Raw genomic sequence first — 15,030 nt, 5'->3', positions numbered from 1 at the left:
GTAATCATGTTTTGAAAATAAATGATTTAGATTAAATGAATCATTGCATTACACTCTATTTAAAGTGAATCATGCTTCTTCTAATTAGCACTCTTTATTAATTCTTACTGCATATGGTTTCACTGGTGATTTCGTAGAACAGATCTGAAATATAGAAGCACGGCTCCTATTTTTAACTACAAACTAGCTAAGAACAGACGTGAGATGTGGACTTTTATGTGGCGCGGATCAACATGTTTTGGCTGGAATGCAGTGGCCCTCCGCAGGACAACCAAGGAATTGCAGAACTGCACTGCTGAAAGTGGCAGCAATATGTGGGAACAGACCATATTGCCTGCTTGCAAATTGATTAAAATGCTACAAAATTAAAAAAAAAAAAAATGTATCCACCTTATTTTTTATAATGCGGAAGTAAGCTGAGCCTTTTGTCGAATAACGAAGTTCAGTAAACGGTAAAACTGTTTGCACTACAAACCATTGTGTTCGTAATTAAGATAGTACATTTAAATAATATGGTAAGACAGCAGTTTGCAATATCAAGCAGCAAAACGAGCTGTTTTTGTACAAAACAGCTGGAAGCGATAAGACCGGAAGCCAGACACACTAAAAAATGGCCGCGCCGGCTCTTAGGAGAAAAGTAGAAATATTTTATTAAATATGTGGAAATATATGAAAGCTGAATAAAGCTTTCAATTGACGTATGGTTTGATAGGATAGGACAATATTTGGCCGAGATACAACTATTTGAAAATCTTGAATCTGAGGGTGCAAAAAAATCTTAATATTGAGGAAATCGCCTTTAAAGTTGTCCAAATTAAATTCTTAGGCATGCATGTTACTAATCAGAAATTAAGTTTTGATATATTTAGCATAGGAAATTTACAAAATATCCTCATGGAACATGATCTTTACTGAATATCCTAATGATTTTTGGCATAAAAGAAAAATGTATAATTTAGACCCATACAATGTATTTTTGGCTATTGCTACAAATATACCCCTGCTACTTAAGACTGGTTTTGTGGTCCAGGGACACATATGTATTTAAATATAATGCAAATATAATAATTAATAACAAAATATGTTCTTTTGAACTTTCTATTCATCACAGAATCTTAAAGAAAGGTTTCCACAAATATATTATGCTGCAGAACTGTTTTTTAACATTGATAATAATAAATGTTTGTTGAGCACCAAATCAGCATATTATACTGATTTCTAAATGATCATTTACTTATGTATATAATCTTATGTATAATATGTATATAATATTTCACAATATTACTGTTTTACTATGTTTTTCCCCAGATAAATGCAGTCTTTGTGAGCTTAAAATATTTCAAAAACAATATAAACTCTTACCAACCTCAAACTTTTGAATGGTCATTGCATCAAATAATTAAATAAAAATGGCAACTAATGTTTTTTTCTTTTTTAACATTATATCTACTGTTTGATCATTAAAAACCTAATTAATGCATATTAATCCACCTTTGAAAAAGTTAAAATTTTGACAAAAATGTTAACTCTTGAAGAACCTGCCAAATTATCTAAACACAAAAGATATTCAATTATAATTTGATGATAATTGAGGTGAAAAAAACGAAAGTTTGAAAGAAATGGATTTGAATGACACTTTATTCTAAAAATGTTTGTGCATAAATGAAACAAAGCAATTAAATAAACACAACATTTATGAATTAATCCAAACATAGATGGTACAAAAATAAAAGTGAAAATTATGAGGTTGGATTTTAAAAATTATGAGCAGCCTTCATTTGAACCCCAAAATATTGGCTGAAATCAACACTATAGTCATGAAGAGTAGGTGAGTAACTGTTTTTGAAATATGGCTCATGTCGATATTGTCGCAATATGAATATGACCTACAGTAAGCATGTTCACAGAGAAGTCTGTTGCTTCTTAAATGCGACAAAAAAGTAAAGAATGACCCGATAGTGAATATTCAGACATGTCGTTTTATCATGAAGGACAAAATGAGGGGCAAAAAACAAGGCAGACCAGCAATGAGTTATCTCGAGTGAAATTCTACCATTTCATAATATTTCTCTACGCATTTAGTCGTGTTATTTTATAATGCATGATATTGTGAGATACATTTAATGGACTTGTTTTATTTTCTCTCACAACAGTAAGGATGTTAGCAGTCATTTTATCTTATTTGCAGGAAAGATGCAAGTATGGTCAAGCATAATGCCCACTTGGTCTCGTACTATTCTGATACATACATTGCTCTATTGTTAATCCAAAGTGACTAAATAGAAAATGCACTCATTCTAAGAAGCAGAAAAAACAAAAGAGCAACATTGAGTGCTTGCTAAAAGCAGGTGCAAAATAATTAGGCCCAGCAAAATCACTAAAACCAGTGCAGACATCATTACCTTCTGTGAAAGTCACAATAATGTGTCAGAAATGCTACCTATGCACTGCTGTATGTCTCGGCTAAAAGGGAGTGTTTTGACACGTACAGTTAATTGAATATACAATTGATTCCTTGAATATTTAAAAGAGGCTGGTCAACGTCCAACTGGAAGTGTCTAGGAATGATTTCCAGAATCATTGTAAATGTTAAAACGGTTGATATGGCCTCTGTTGATCATGCTTTCCTCACAGCGTTGACTTTCTCGGCCTGTATATGAACGCAAAACAGCATTATAAAAAGTAATAAAACAAGCCAAATACAAGGGAAAACTAAACACACTATTTACACTACATACAAACAAGCCATTCTTATCATGAACCGTGACTGATGTCTCTCCCCAGAACACTATTTTTGGCTTTACTGACAGATATAATGCGACTGCATGTCCTTTTTTTATAAATGGAAGATGAATTGTGTCAGATATTGGGTCGAGATGGCACAAAACTTGGAAGCTTTTTTCATCAAACGCTCAGTCTTTTGAAGGGCAGTCTGTTGTGGCGTTCACTCTGTGGTCTGGAGATCCGTGTTTAGAGGTTGTCCCCAGGTTGGTATTGTGGTTCAGTGGCAGTGAAGTAATCCTCCAGGAAGGCTTGCAGATACTCAAAGGTGGGCCGCTCCTCGGGGTCCCTCTTCCAGCATTGGAGCATGAGCTCGTGCAGGGAGCTGGGACAGTCCTGGGGGCAGGGCATCCTGTAACCACGCTCGACTTGCTCCAAGACTTCTCGGTTGTTCATGCCTGAGGGACAAATGCAAAGCATGTGCTCTTTAAATGAAGAAAAAAAGCCGTGGGGCCCTTAAATTCCTGTATGATGTGGAGTTGTACTTCATTCATATATTCAAGCTCTTAAAGTGATAGTTCATTCAAAAAGTGGAAGTCACTGGGGTCTAGTGTTGTTTTGGATCCCATAGACGTAAAATGTATAGACAAAATTATCTTCTTTTGTGTTAATCAGAAGACAGTCTTACAAGATTGAAACTTTTTGGGTGAACTATGCGTTTAAAGGGATAGTTTATCTAAAATGTTGTTCCAAACATAAAACACGTTGGCTAATATTCAGAACACAAATTAAAGGGATAGTTCACCCAGAAATGAACATTTGATGTTTATGAGCTTACCCCCAGGGCATCCAAGATGTAGGTGACTTTGTTTCTTAAGTAGAACACAAACAAATATTTTTAACTCAAACTGTTGCAGTCTGTCAGTCATATAATGGCAGTCAACGGGACCCAAGGCTTTGAGAGTCAAAAAAACATACACAGACAAAACCAAATTAAACCCTGCGGCTCGTGCCGATACACTGAGGTCTTAACACACAAAACAATCGGTCTGTGCAAGAAACTTAACAGTATTTATATCATTTTTTATCCTCTGATCCACCACAATGTCCAACTAACCTAAACACTTTCACAACAGCCGGCATTATCCTGAATGTTGCAACTGATTAAAAACTAAAAGTTTACGTTTGCTTGCACAAACTAATCCGGGAGTGTTGACTTTTCACCAACTCCCAACTTTTGAGCCTGATCGACTGAAGTTATGGTCGCTTGCTCTTCTTCACGCATCGGCTGTTGTGAACGCGCTCAGGACAGTTGGACATTGCAGTGGATCAAAGGTAAAAAATTGTATAAATACTGTTCAGTTTCTTGCATAGACCGATTGTTTAGTGTGTTAAGACCTCAATGTATCAGGTCACAGGTCGCAGGGTTTAATTTGGTTTTGTCTGTGTATGTTTTTTTGTCTCTCAAAGCCGTGAAGCCCATTGACTACTATTATATGACTGACAGACTGCAACGGTTTGAGTTAAAAATCATTGTTTCTACTGAAGAAACAAAGTTACTTACATCTTAGAATGCCCCCCTGGGGTAAAGCAGATAAACATCATCATCATTTTTGGGTGAACTATCCCTAAGATATTTTTTTATAAACCTGAGAGGTTTCTGTCCCTCTATTGAAAGTCATTTACATTTACATTACATTTATGCATTTAGTATAAACATAGAAGATCCAAAATGATCATTAATGCGTCGTAAAATTAATCCCTATGAATTAGGCGGTTTAATTACAGTCTTGTAAAGAGATGCGACCACTTTATATGATGAACTTATTTCATTTAGGCTTTTATTCAGATATAAACAGAAATACATAGAGCGTATCACATTTTGTAAAGCATATTTTAAACGCTACAACAAACTTTATTGGTTCTTATGCCTCACATCCATATGTGATGTGTTTGTCCATCATTGTTCAGAATGAAAATTTCCTGATAATTTACTCATCCCCATGTCATCCAAGATCTTCAGTTGAAAATAAATGAAGGTTTTTGAGGAAAACATTCCTGCATTTTTCTCCATATAATGGAATTCAATGAGGATCAGCAGGTTAAAGGTCCAAATTGCAGTTTTAGTGCAGCTTTAAAGGGCTCTACATGATCCCAGCCAAAGAATAAGGGTCTTATTAAGTAAAACGATTGGTCATTTTCTAAGAAAAATACAAATTTATGTACTTTTTAACCACAAATGCTCATCTGGCACCAGCTCAACCTCAAGCATAATGTAATCACACACACACACATGACGTAGGCGGAATTACCAATTCAGTGTTTACAAAGCGAACGTGCAAAGAAAGTCAAACGGCCTTTACAAAAAAAGGTAAAACTAATTTTGATCATTTTGAAGTTGGAGGTGAAAATGAATTGGAGTTTTCTCTTTACCCTACATTTTTGAACCAAAGTACACAGACAAAGAACTACCTGCGTGTGACATTTCCAAAGTAATTACATAATGTGTGAAGACACACATGCACATCGCAGAGCTAGTGCAAGATAAGCATTTGTGGTTAAAAATTATATACATTTTTATTTATAAAATGACCAATCGTTTCGCTGGATAAGACCCTTATTCCTCAGCTGGGATTGTGTAGAGCCCTTTGAAACTGCATTAAAACTGCAATTTAAACTTTCAACCCGTTGGCCACCATTAAGGTCCACTTTATTTTCCTCAAAAAACTTGGAACATCTTGGATGATAAAGGGGTGAGTAAAATATCAGGAAATTTTTATTGTGGAAGTGAACTTCTACTTTAAACAAAGTTTTAAATAAATTAATTTGAAACATCATGAGACAGTAAGTGGTGAATTATGCCTTTAAAGGCATAATTTACCCAAAAAAGGCCCCAAACCTGTAAGATTTTCTTTCTTTTGATGAACATAAAAATAGATATTTTACACGTTTCTGCTTTTGTTCATACAATGTAAGTCTATAGAGTCCAAAACAACACTGGACCCCACTGACTTTTAACTGTAAGGACAAAAAACACCCGACAACTTTTTTGTGTTCATACAGGTAAACAATGACAGAATTCTGATTTTTGAGTAAATTATCCCTTTAAGAATCATTTTAGTCATTTTAACCTACTAAACTTTAATCAGTTGCTGTCAGTACTGAAGGGTTAGTTCACCCAAAAATAAAATTCTGCAGCAACAGCAATTAACGTTATAAATTAAGGTTGAACCACTGTTGTCACATGGACTATTTTAATAATGTCCTTACTACTTTTCTGTGCCTAGAACCTGGTAGTTCCGCTGCTGTCTATACAGGGTCAGAAAGCTCTCGGATTTCATCAAAAATATCTTAATTTATTTTCTGAAGATCAATGAAGGTCTTGCGGGTTTGGAACGACATGAAGGTTAATGTAATAATTAATGACAGAATTGTCATTTTTAGGTGAACTATCCCTTTGTTAGTCTAAAAATGTACCTTCCACCATCAGATCTCACCTGGATAGGGCACACGTCCTTTGGTGACCAGTTCTGTGAGGAGTATTCCAAATGACCACACGTCTGACTTGATAGTAAACCTTCCATAGAGCGCTGCCTCTGGAGCCGTCCACTTGATTGGGAACTTGGCACCTACAACGGAACACTGGATGTATGGATCTGATCTCGAAATGTGGCCTACTTGTGAATTGGGCAATGTTCCCAGGGAAATTACAGATTTAGATATGTGCATAAGGAAAACATAAGTAAGCATAATAGATAACGCACAGCGTAGTCATATGTTAAATGACCTGTATAGCCACGTCATCCCCATTTGAGAGGCTGCCACATTGAAATCTTTTCATACGCAATTAAACATTGTACTATAAACCATATCCAGGAAAATATCCAGAAATAGAAGGAAATGTAAATAAATTTGAGCAGCACTTAAATATTACTAGTTTTTAAAAACTTTGATCTTTTAACTCCAATAATGCAATGTAGTGAAGAAAAATGAAGTTGCCATATGTGATCCTGGACCACAAAAACAGTCTTAAGTAGCACGGTTTTATTTGTAGCAATAGCCAAAAATACATTGTATGGGTCAAAATTATTGTTTTTTTTTCTTTGATGCCAAAAATCATTAGGATATTAAGTAAAGATGTACCATTAAGATATTTTGTCAATTTCCTACCGCACATATATTAAAACTTAATTTTTAATTAGTAATATGCATTGCTAAGAACTTCATCTGGACAACTTAACTTAGCGATTTTCTTAATATTTTTATTTTTTTGCACCCTCAGATTCCTGATTTTCAAATAGTTGTCTCTCGGCCAAATATTGTCCTATCCTAACAAACCATTCATCAGTGGAAAGCTTATTTATGGTTTTGTGGTCTAGGGTCGCATATGGCAACACTGTACCACAGAGGGTTGACTAAACCTATGAAGACAGAGTAGCTAAGTCTGATTTGGGGGTGTAACTCTTACCTTGTCGTGCTGTGTATTCATTGTCCTCTATTAGTCTGGCCAGTCCAAAATCGGCAATCTTGCACACTAAGCTGTCACCAACAAGTATATTGGCAGACCGCAGATCTCTGTGAATGTAGTTCATCCTTTCAATGTAAGCCATACCTGCAGCAACCTAAAAGACAAGCGTGAGCAATGAAAAATGTAAATGTCCCGTGGTTAAGTAAGCACTTACTGAAACCAGACACCTTTATCTATTATGAGTATCAAAACATTTTGACTAACCTGAGCGGCCATGTCCACTAAATTTGGCAATTTAAGCCCACGTCCTTCACCATCCTTCAAGAAATCCAGCAGGCTTCCTAAAATACAATCAGTATACATGTGAACAAACTTGTGTGATTTTTTTGGTGGACTAACTGTAATATTGTGAAATAACTGTATAAAGTTAAAATAAATGTAATTTTAAAATGACAAAAAAATTCAAATTAGAAGTGTCACATGATTCTTCAGAAATCACTGTAATATGCTGATTTGATTAAATCAGCGTTGAAAACAGTTGTTGCTTAATATTGATGTGGAAACCGTGACACATTTTTCAGGATTCATTGATGAAAAGAAAGTTCAAAAGAGCAGCATTTATTTAGCACTTCTGTTGCAAAATCTGTTCGTACCTTTGCTCATATATTCTGTCACAATGTAGATGGGTTCTTCAGAGACGACCGCATAAAGCTGCACTAGCTTGTCATGCCTCAGTTTCTTCATTATCTGAGCCTCCTCCAGGAACGACTCTGGGGACATTGTGCCTGGTTTCAAGGTCTTCACTGCCACTTTAGTATTGCCATTCCAAGTGCCTGCCATTCAGAGACGAGATTTCATAGTGAGTCACACGGCTCTTGAAAGGAACCACACATAAATCCCTCCAAGACAGCTGGCTTTCTTTTGACGAGAGGAAATGTTCTCTGCCTCACTGACAGGACTAGATTCATACCCCTGGAATTATAAGTAATGTATGAATATCAAACCCTTTTATTGGGCATGTGGTTAAGCTAATCTCTTACCCATCCAGACCTCTCCGAACTGTCCATTCCCCAATCGTTTGATGAGCTGAAGTGACTCCCGTGGGATCTCCCATACATCTTTGGTTTTGACAGACAGGTCGGCAAGGCGGGGCATGCCTTTATGGCATGGGACTATTAAACGGCAACAAAGTCCTGCAGCCCGTGCTGAATGCAAAAACATGAATAGATTACACTGTTAGTTCATCATTTAAGATGAATTACTTTTTGTATCAGGCATTTAATGCAGATTTACCGGAATAATGGTGCACAAGCTGTTGCAGAGTTTCAAACTGAGCTCTAGTGGTGATGTAATATCCTCCATTGTCCAATTTGCGGATCTTGTAGTGCTTCACGTGGTCACCTTTAGTTTCATCCCAGTCCTGTATAGACAATGAATACGCTCCTAGAATAAACATGAGAGAACAGAAAATTAGATATAGGACTCTCAAATAGTCTCAAATAACTCTCAAAATCTCTCAGTTAAAAATTCAAAGATTAATTTAGTAAATTTAATAAATTGGTATTTTAGTCTGTCAAGGATGGATTAAAGTTATCAAAAGTGACAGTAATGACATTTATAATGTTACTAAGATTTCTATTTGAAATGTTGCTCTTTAAAACATTATTCATTAAAGAATCCTGGAAAAAATGTATCACACTTAAGTTCCACACAAAATTATTAAGCATAATGATGATAATATGAAATGTTTCTTGAGCACCACATCAGCATATTAGAATGATTTTTTTTTTAAATCACATGACACTGAATGGCAGGTTAAAATTCAGCTTTGCTATCATGAGAATAAGTGACACTTTAAAAACAGTTGAAGTCAAAAGTTTACATACATCTTGCAGAATCTGCAAAATGTTAATTATTTTAGCAAAATAAGGTGGTTCATACAAAATGCATGTTATTATTTATTTGGTACTGACCTGAATGAAACATTTCACATGAAAGACGTTTACATATAGTCCACAAGAGAAAATAATAGTTGAATTTATAAAAATGACCCGTTCAAAAGTATACATACACTTGATTCTTAATACTGTTGTTACCTGAATGATCCACAGCTTTGTTTGGTAGTTGCTCATGAGTCCCTTGTTTGTTCTGAACAGTTAAACTGCCCACTGTTCTTCAGTAAAATCCTTCAGGTCCCACAAATTCTTTGGTTTTCCAGCATTTTTGTGTATTTTAACCCTTTCCAACAGTGACTGTATGATTTTGAGATCCATCTTTTCACACTGAGGACAACTGAGAGACTCATATGCAACTATTACAGAAGGTTCAAACACTCACTGATGCTTCAGAAGAAAACATAATGCATTAAGAGCCAGGGATGTAAACTTTTAAACAGAATGAAGATGTGTACATTTTTCTTATTTTGTTTAAATATCTATTTTTTTCATTTAGTACTGCCTTTCAGAAGCTACAGACGATACTTACATGTTTCCCAGAAGACCAAATAAGTTAAATTTACCACCGATACTCAAATGCAAAAAGTTTTCACCCCCCGGCTCTTAATGCATAGTTTTTTCTTCAGAAGCATCCGGGAGCGTTTGAACCATCGTAATAGTTGCATATGTGTCCCTCAGTTGTCCTTAGTGTGAAAAGAAGGATCTCAAAATCTGACAGTGATTGTTGGAAAAGGTTTAAATACACAAAAATGCTGAAAAATCAAAGAATTTGTGGGACCTGAATTTTTCTTCTGAAGAACAGCGGGCAGTTTAACTGTTCAGGATAGACAAAGGATTCATGAACTATCAATGAGCAAAAAACAAAACCCAGCTGTGGATCATTCAGGTAACAACACAGTATTAAGAATCAAGTGTATGTAAACTTTTGAACGGGGTAATTTTTATAAATTCAGCTTTTATTTTCTCTTGTGGGCTATATGTAAATGTCTTTTATGTGAAATATCTTATACAGGTCAATACTAAATAAAAAAATATCATGCAGTTTGTATGATCCCTCTTATTTTGGTAAAATAATTAACATTTTGCAGATTTTGACTTTAACTGTACATTAACATAGAAAAGTGTATTTTACTGTATATTTGATCAGCCTTGGTGAGCATAAAAGACTTTTTTTGAACACAGTAAACATTTTACTGACCCCACACTTGCGAATGGTACTGTAACTGCAAATTACCTTTCGTGGTCTCACTCTCCCTTATGAGGAAAGTGCCTCTGGGATTTCCATTTGACAACAGTTGCCGTTCTGCATCTTTACGGCCAAGTTTTCCAAAATACCAACTACAAAGGAATACATAGTGTTTGGTTTGGTTAACAGTAAGACCACATGACAAAACTATGTTACTGCCCTTGTCCCAATGAAAACACTACTAGGAGTAACGCAAAAAACAGACATTGTTCTTCTGGATAGTCTTTCTATTTATGTTTCACTTTTGTCTATTTTAGAACTAAAATGGAACTTACTCTTCTGCCTGTATGGAGTCTACTGGAGCCACATAATTACTGGGTATGTATCCTGTTCCACCTGTAGTGAGAGAGCGGGCCTCCCACCAGTCTCCTTCCCTGATATACAGCAACAAGAGCAAGAGAACAAATAAACAATTAATGCATTTTGAATGGGTCAAGTTTCAGTTATTGAGAAGGAAACTAAATTAAGGTAAAGTACAGAAAAAGTACAAACGTCCTATTCATCAAAGTATCATAAAAAATGCATTACAGTTTTCACTAAAGTACCATTGGATAAATATAAACATAATAACTGTTTCCTGAACACCATATAAGTATATAACAATGATTTCTGAAGAATAATGTGACACTCAAGACTGCAGCAATGTAAGATGAAAATTCAGCTTTGCCATCAAAGGAATAAATTACATTTTACAATCTATTAAAGAAGAAGTTACTCAGAAAAACATTTAAAAATCTTACTGATCTCAAACTTTAGAACAGTAGAGTACATTTAAAGCATTAGTTAATTTTTCAGACAGAATCCTTCTGAAAAGAGAATAGCTCTGGTATGAATTATGAAACATTGTTTTTGATTGCCTACTAAAATATGTTCTGTGAACTTACGTGCTATTTAGAATCTGGAACTTTTCCCCTTTCCTGAAGCTGAGGTCATCCTCTGACCTTGCCTCATAATCATAAAGTGCTACAAAGAGTGTTACTCCTGCAAAAGAATATGAAAAAAATAACATCAGCTACTAAAACAATGCCATTTTCCACAAATATTACAATGTCACAACAATGTGGCGTACAATGTGAAATTGTTGGGATATTTTGGGAAAAAAGGTTATTTTAAATGGTCAACCATAAATGGTATTTACAATTTATTTGAGAAATGTAGGCCAGGACCTTTTGACGAAATTTATCCATCAGATTTGATTAGATAATAATAGCAGAATAAAGCAAGGAGGGAAAAGAGGCCTTAGTGATGTCAGCCAAAAAGAAAACTTTTTTCCGAAACTTAACAATTTATTTGGAATGATGTGGATCCAATGGGCTCAATAAAACTCGGAATGATTACTATGGAAGTTAATAAAGGGGATTTTTATGTCACATTAACTTTAACATTCAGGGCAGTTCCAATATATTTCACTTTCTGTTCAAGTGCTAGAACAGTAAAGTCCCATTTGTTCTACCTGTTCCACCCCGGGACCGTAGCGTTCCAGAGTGTGAAGAAGAGTTCACTCCACCAAACACAGTCACTCCTTGACTGACAGGCGCATGGAAGTTGTTGTAGTTGGGTATAGTGGTGACTCCAAAGCTGGGGTAGTGCTGAGGTGTCGGATCTGCCCCATATCGATATCCTGCATGCTGCGAGACGCTAGTTTCTCTGTCGTCTGTGAGTTTGGTTGCCTCTTTGTCCTTGCATTGCACACAGCCCATTATCTATATTCTTTGGGGGTGAAGAAAGGCATAAATGAACATTCATACAAAATGACATTTTATTGGTTTGAATCTAATCAAATTAGACTTATTAAAGAAGAGGTTCAGATTCATATTCAAAACAGCTGACTGGAAGTGAACAAACATCCCTAAGTGATTACTTGAAATGGACATAAATCGATAATTAATTCAACTTCAGAAAGACATTTGGCTTTAAGCAACCAGTCTGTAATTACAGTGACAACAAATGGATTCTGTGATTCATTTCATCTTATTTGCAAATAGCACGATTTGGATAATTGAGTTTAGGAATAGTCCACCCAAAAATGAAAATTTGCTTAAAATATATTCACCCTCAGGCCATCCAAGATGTAGATGAGTTTGTTTGTTCATCGGAACAGATTTGGAGAAATTTGCATGATTTTCTCAGCAATGGATCCATTGTAGTGAATGGGTGCCATCAGAATGAGAGTTCAAACAGCTGATACAAACATCATAATAATCCACAAGTAATCCACACCACTCCAGTCCATCAATTATTGTCTTAAGAAGTGAAACAATAACTTTAAACCATTCTGATGAAAATACAAGTCCATTATCTATATTTCCTCTAATTAAAAAGTTCATCCTCTGTTGTACTCTTACATCAAAATCCACAGACATATTTGTTTTAAACTGTTTAAGGCTGTTTGCGCTTGTAAACAATACTTGATCTGTGCATATTTCTCTCCTGATACAAATGAGAAAGCAATGGTATGAGAAAAGAAAGATGGAAGCAGCAGATTAAAGTTAAAAACTTCTTAATAATGGATTTGTTTCTTACAAACACACAGCTTTTCACTTCACGAGCTTTAATTGCCAGACTGGAGTTGTGTGGATTATTGTGACAGCTGTTTAGACTCTCATTCTGACGGCACCCATTCACTGCAGAGGATCCGTTGGTGAGCAAGTGATGCAATTTTCAGCAAATTTTCATTTTTGGTTGTACTTTTCCTTTAATGTGACTAGTTTTCTATTCTGTAGAACATTGTGTTAATATTACATGTAAATATAAGTGGTGTTTCATACAAGACTTGTAATGTAACACATGCAGAAAGTAAATGAAAACATATATTCAACAGACATACCAAGGCAAGCACTGGGCTACCACAGTGGAGTATTTGCATTCCATTCAATTAAAGATGATGTGAAAACATCTACGATGTGTTCCTTTGCCTGAGTGGGCAAAACAAAAGCCAGAGACATTGTTTTAATGGCAAACAACTTATGGGGGAACAATACTTAAAGTCTAATGTTTGTATAAGTTAAACATCTTTTCATTATTCTGAAGAAAACAAAGAATTTAGAAGAAAGAGCCATTCATGCTTTTGTTGTACATTAAAGCAAATATAGTCAAAGAAATGTTGTTTTAGCTATACATGACCCTGGAACACAAAACCAGTCATAAGGGTCAATTTTTTTGAAACTGGGATTTATACAGCATCTGAAAGCTGAAAAAAGCTTTCCATTCATGTATGGTTTGTTGGTTTGTTAGGATAGGACAATATTTGGCCTTCGAATATACAATATTTGGATTTGAAAATCTGGAATCTGAGAGTGCAAAAGAATCAAAACACTTTAAACTGCCTTTAAAGTTGTACTAATCAATCAAAAATTAAGTTTTGATATATTTACAGTAGGAAATTTTTCATGGAACATGATCTTTACTTAATATCCTAATGATTTTTGGCATAAAAGAAAATTTGATAATTTTTACCTATACAATGTATTTTTGTCTATTGCTACAAAACCAGGTTTTGTAGTCCAGGGTCACATATTGTTAAAAACGTATATAAAGTTATATAATTGTATATTCATCATAACAAAAATACATAGGAGACATGTTAATTAAATCAGTAATAACCAATCCTTTTCATCAATGGGACTTTTTGTTCATGATTACTGCGTTTATGTATTTACAGCAATTGTTGGGAGATTTTCAGGAACCAGTCCTTTAAATGAAGAGATTTATATAATTTTATGAGTCTCAGAAAGATTTGAATGCTGCTAATGGAGGAGTTGACTTTCTGAGACTCAAAACATAAAAACATTACCATGACTTTTGACGTTTTATTACTTTCCCAGACTATTTAAAAATTCCTAGATTTTTCCAGGTTTTCCACGACCGTGGAAACCCTGTATTTATCATTCTGGATGCATAAAGAAAGCAATAGCAGGAGGAAAAGGCTGTTTGTACCTTAGGTCTACTGCATATACATTCGAACAGATCTTAAACAACCAAAAATAATCAATATAAACAGATTGTACTTAAATAAATAAAAAAAGAAATAAAAAATAAAATCCGTTAAGTCACACAAATACTTGTGTGTTGAGACTGTAAACCCTGATAAAGGGTATTGTATGATTTCATTCTCTCATAAGATGACTACTGTCCAGTGACAGAGGCCTTATTCTTCCATTCAATTGTGTACATAAGGCTTTTTCTGCTGCGCATCAATCCTGCTGCCAGAGACGAGCGCTTAGGAGCAAAAGCATCTCACCATCCCTACACAAAATACATTCGTTGTCGATGTTAAACATCTCTAAATATCACGCGACTGGTAAAGCGAAAGCATTACGGTTAGTCCGCCCGCTCTAGCATTATAAAGCCTCCATCTCCCATCATTTCCATTAACCACAATATCCATTGGATACGAATCGGTTGCACCAAGTGTATCAAAACCGCCAGACCATCAAAAAAATGCTTACCAAGAGAGGGGTCGCCTGAAGTGTGTTGTATTTCGCCGCAAAGACAGAATCGAAAATAGGTCATTTGCAGACAGCTTTTTCTATTAATAAAATCTCGGTGAATTATGAAAATATCAACATTGGCCCTGACGGCTCAGGCTGCTCCTGTCGCCGAGTGTAACAGATGATGGCGTTGCTGAGGCGGATTCTCTG

The 15,030-nt window shown here is 35.3% G+C and overlaps 1 protein-coding gene across 1 annotated transcript; it reads right to left on the bottom strand.

Moving 5' to 3' along the window:
* Nucleotides 1-1,621: 1,621 nt before the first annotated feature.
* On the bottom strand, nucleotides 1,622-15,012 carry fyna (FYN proto-oncogene, Src family tyrosine kinase a). The gene is made up of 13 exons (XM_073826525.1): nucleotides 14,839-15,012; nucleotides 13,218-13,305; nucleotides 11,844-12,100; nucleotides 11,275-11,371; nucleotides 10,666-10,764; nucleotides 10,379-10,482; nucleotides 8,483-8,632; nucleotides 8,230-8,394; nucleotides 7,843-8,022; nucleotides 7,454-7,530; nucleotides 7,190-7,343; nucleotides 6,219-6,350; nucleotides 1,622-3,179 (listed from the first exon to the last, which is right to left on the bottom strand). Exons 3-13 carry the CDS (start codon nucleotides 12,088-12,090, stop codon nucleotides 2,971-2,973), a joined length of 1,614 nt encoding a protein of 537 aa, XP_073682626.1. The 5' UTR covers nucleotides 12,091-12,100; nucleotides 13,218-13,305; nucleotides 14,839-15,012; the 3' UTR covers nucleotides 1,622-2,970.
* Between the last annotated feature and the right edge of the window lie 18 nt (nucleotides 15,013-15,030).

The sequence above is a fragment of the Garra rufa genome, chromosome 21, assembly GCF_049309525.1.
Source record: "Garra rufa chromosome 21, GarRuf1.0, whole genome shotgun sequence".
NCBI classification, from domain to species: Eukaryota; Metazoa; Chordata; class Actinopteri; order Cypriniformes; family Cyprinidae; genus Garra; species Garra rufa.
Note: the sequence above shows the minus strand (reverse complement) of the source record. Positions and strands in the feature narration are given on the sequence as shown.

Bases quoted from the DNA above. Each gene is read 5' to 3' on its own strand.
- fyna (XM_073826525.1), bottom strand. From the start codon at position 12,090: ATGGGCTGTGTGCAATGCAAGGACAAAGAGGCAACCAAACTCACAGAC. The intron at 8,633-10,378 runs GTAATTTGCAGT...TGTTTATTCTAG, and splicing joins GGAGAGTGAGACCACGAAAG to GAGCGTATTCATTGTCTATA. The intron at 3,180-6,218 runs GTGAGATCTGAT...TTTGTCCCTCAG, and splicing joins AGGACGTGTGCCCTATCCAG to GCATGAACAACCGAGAAGTC.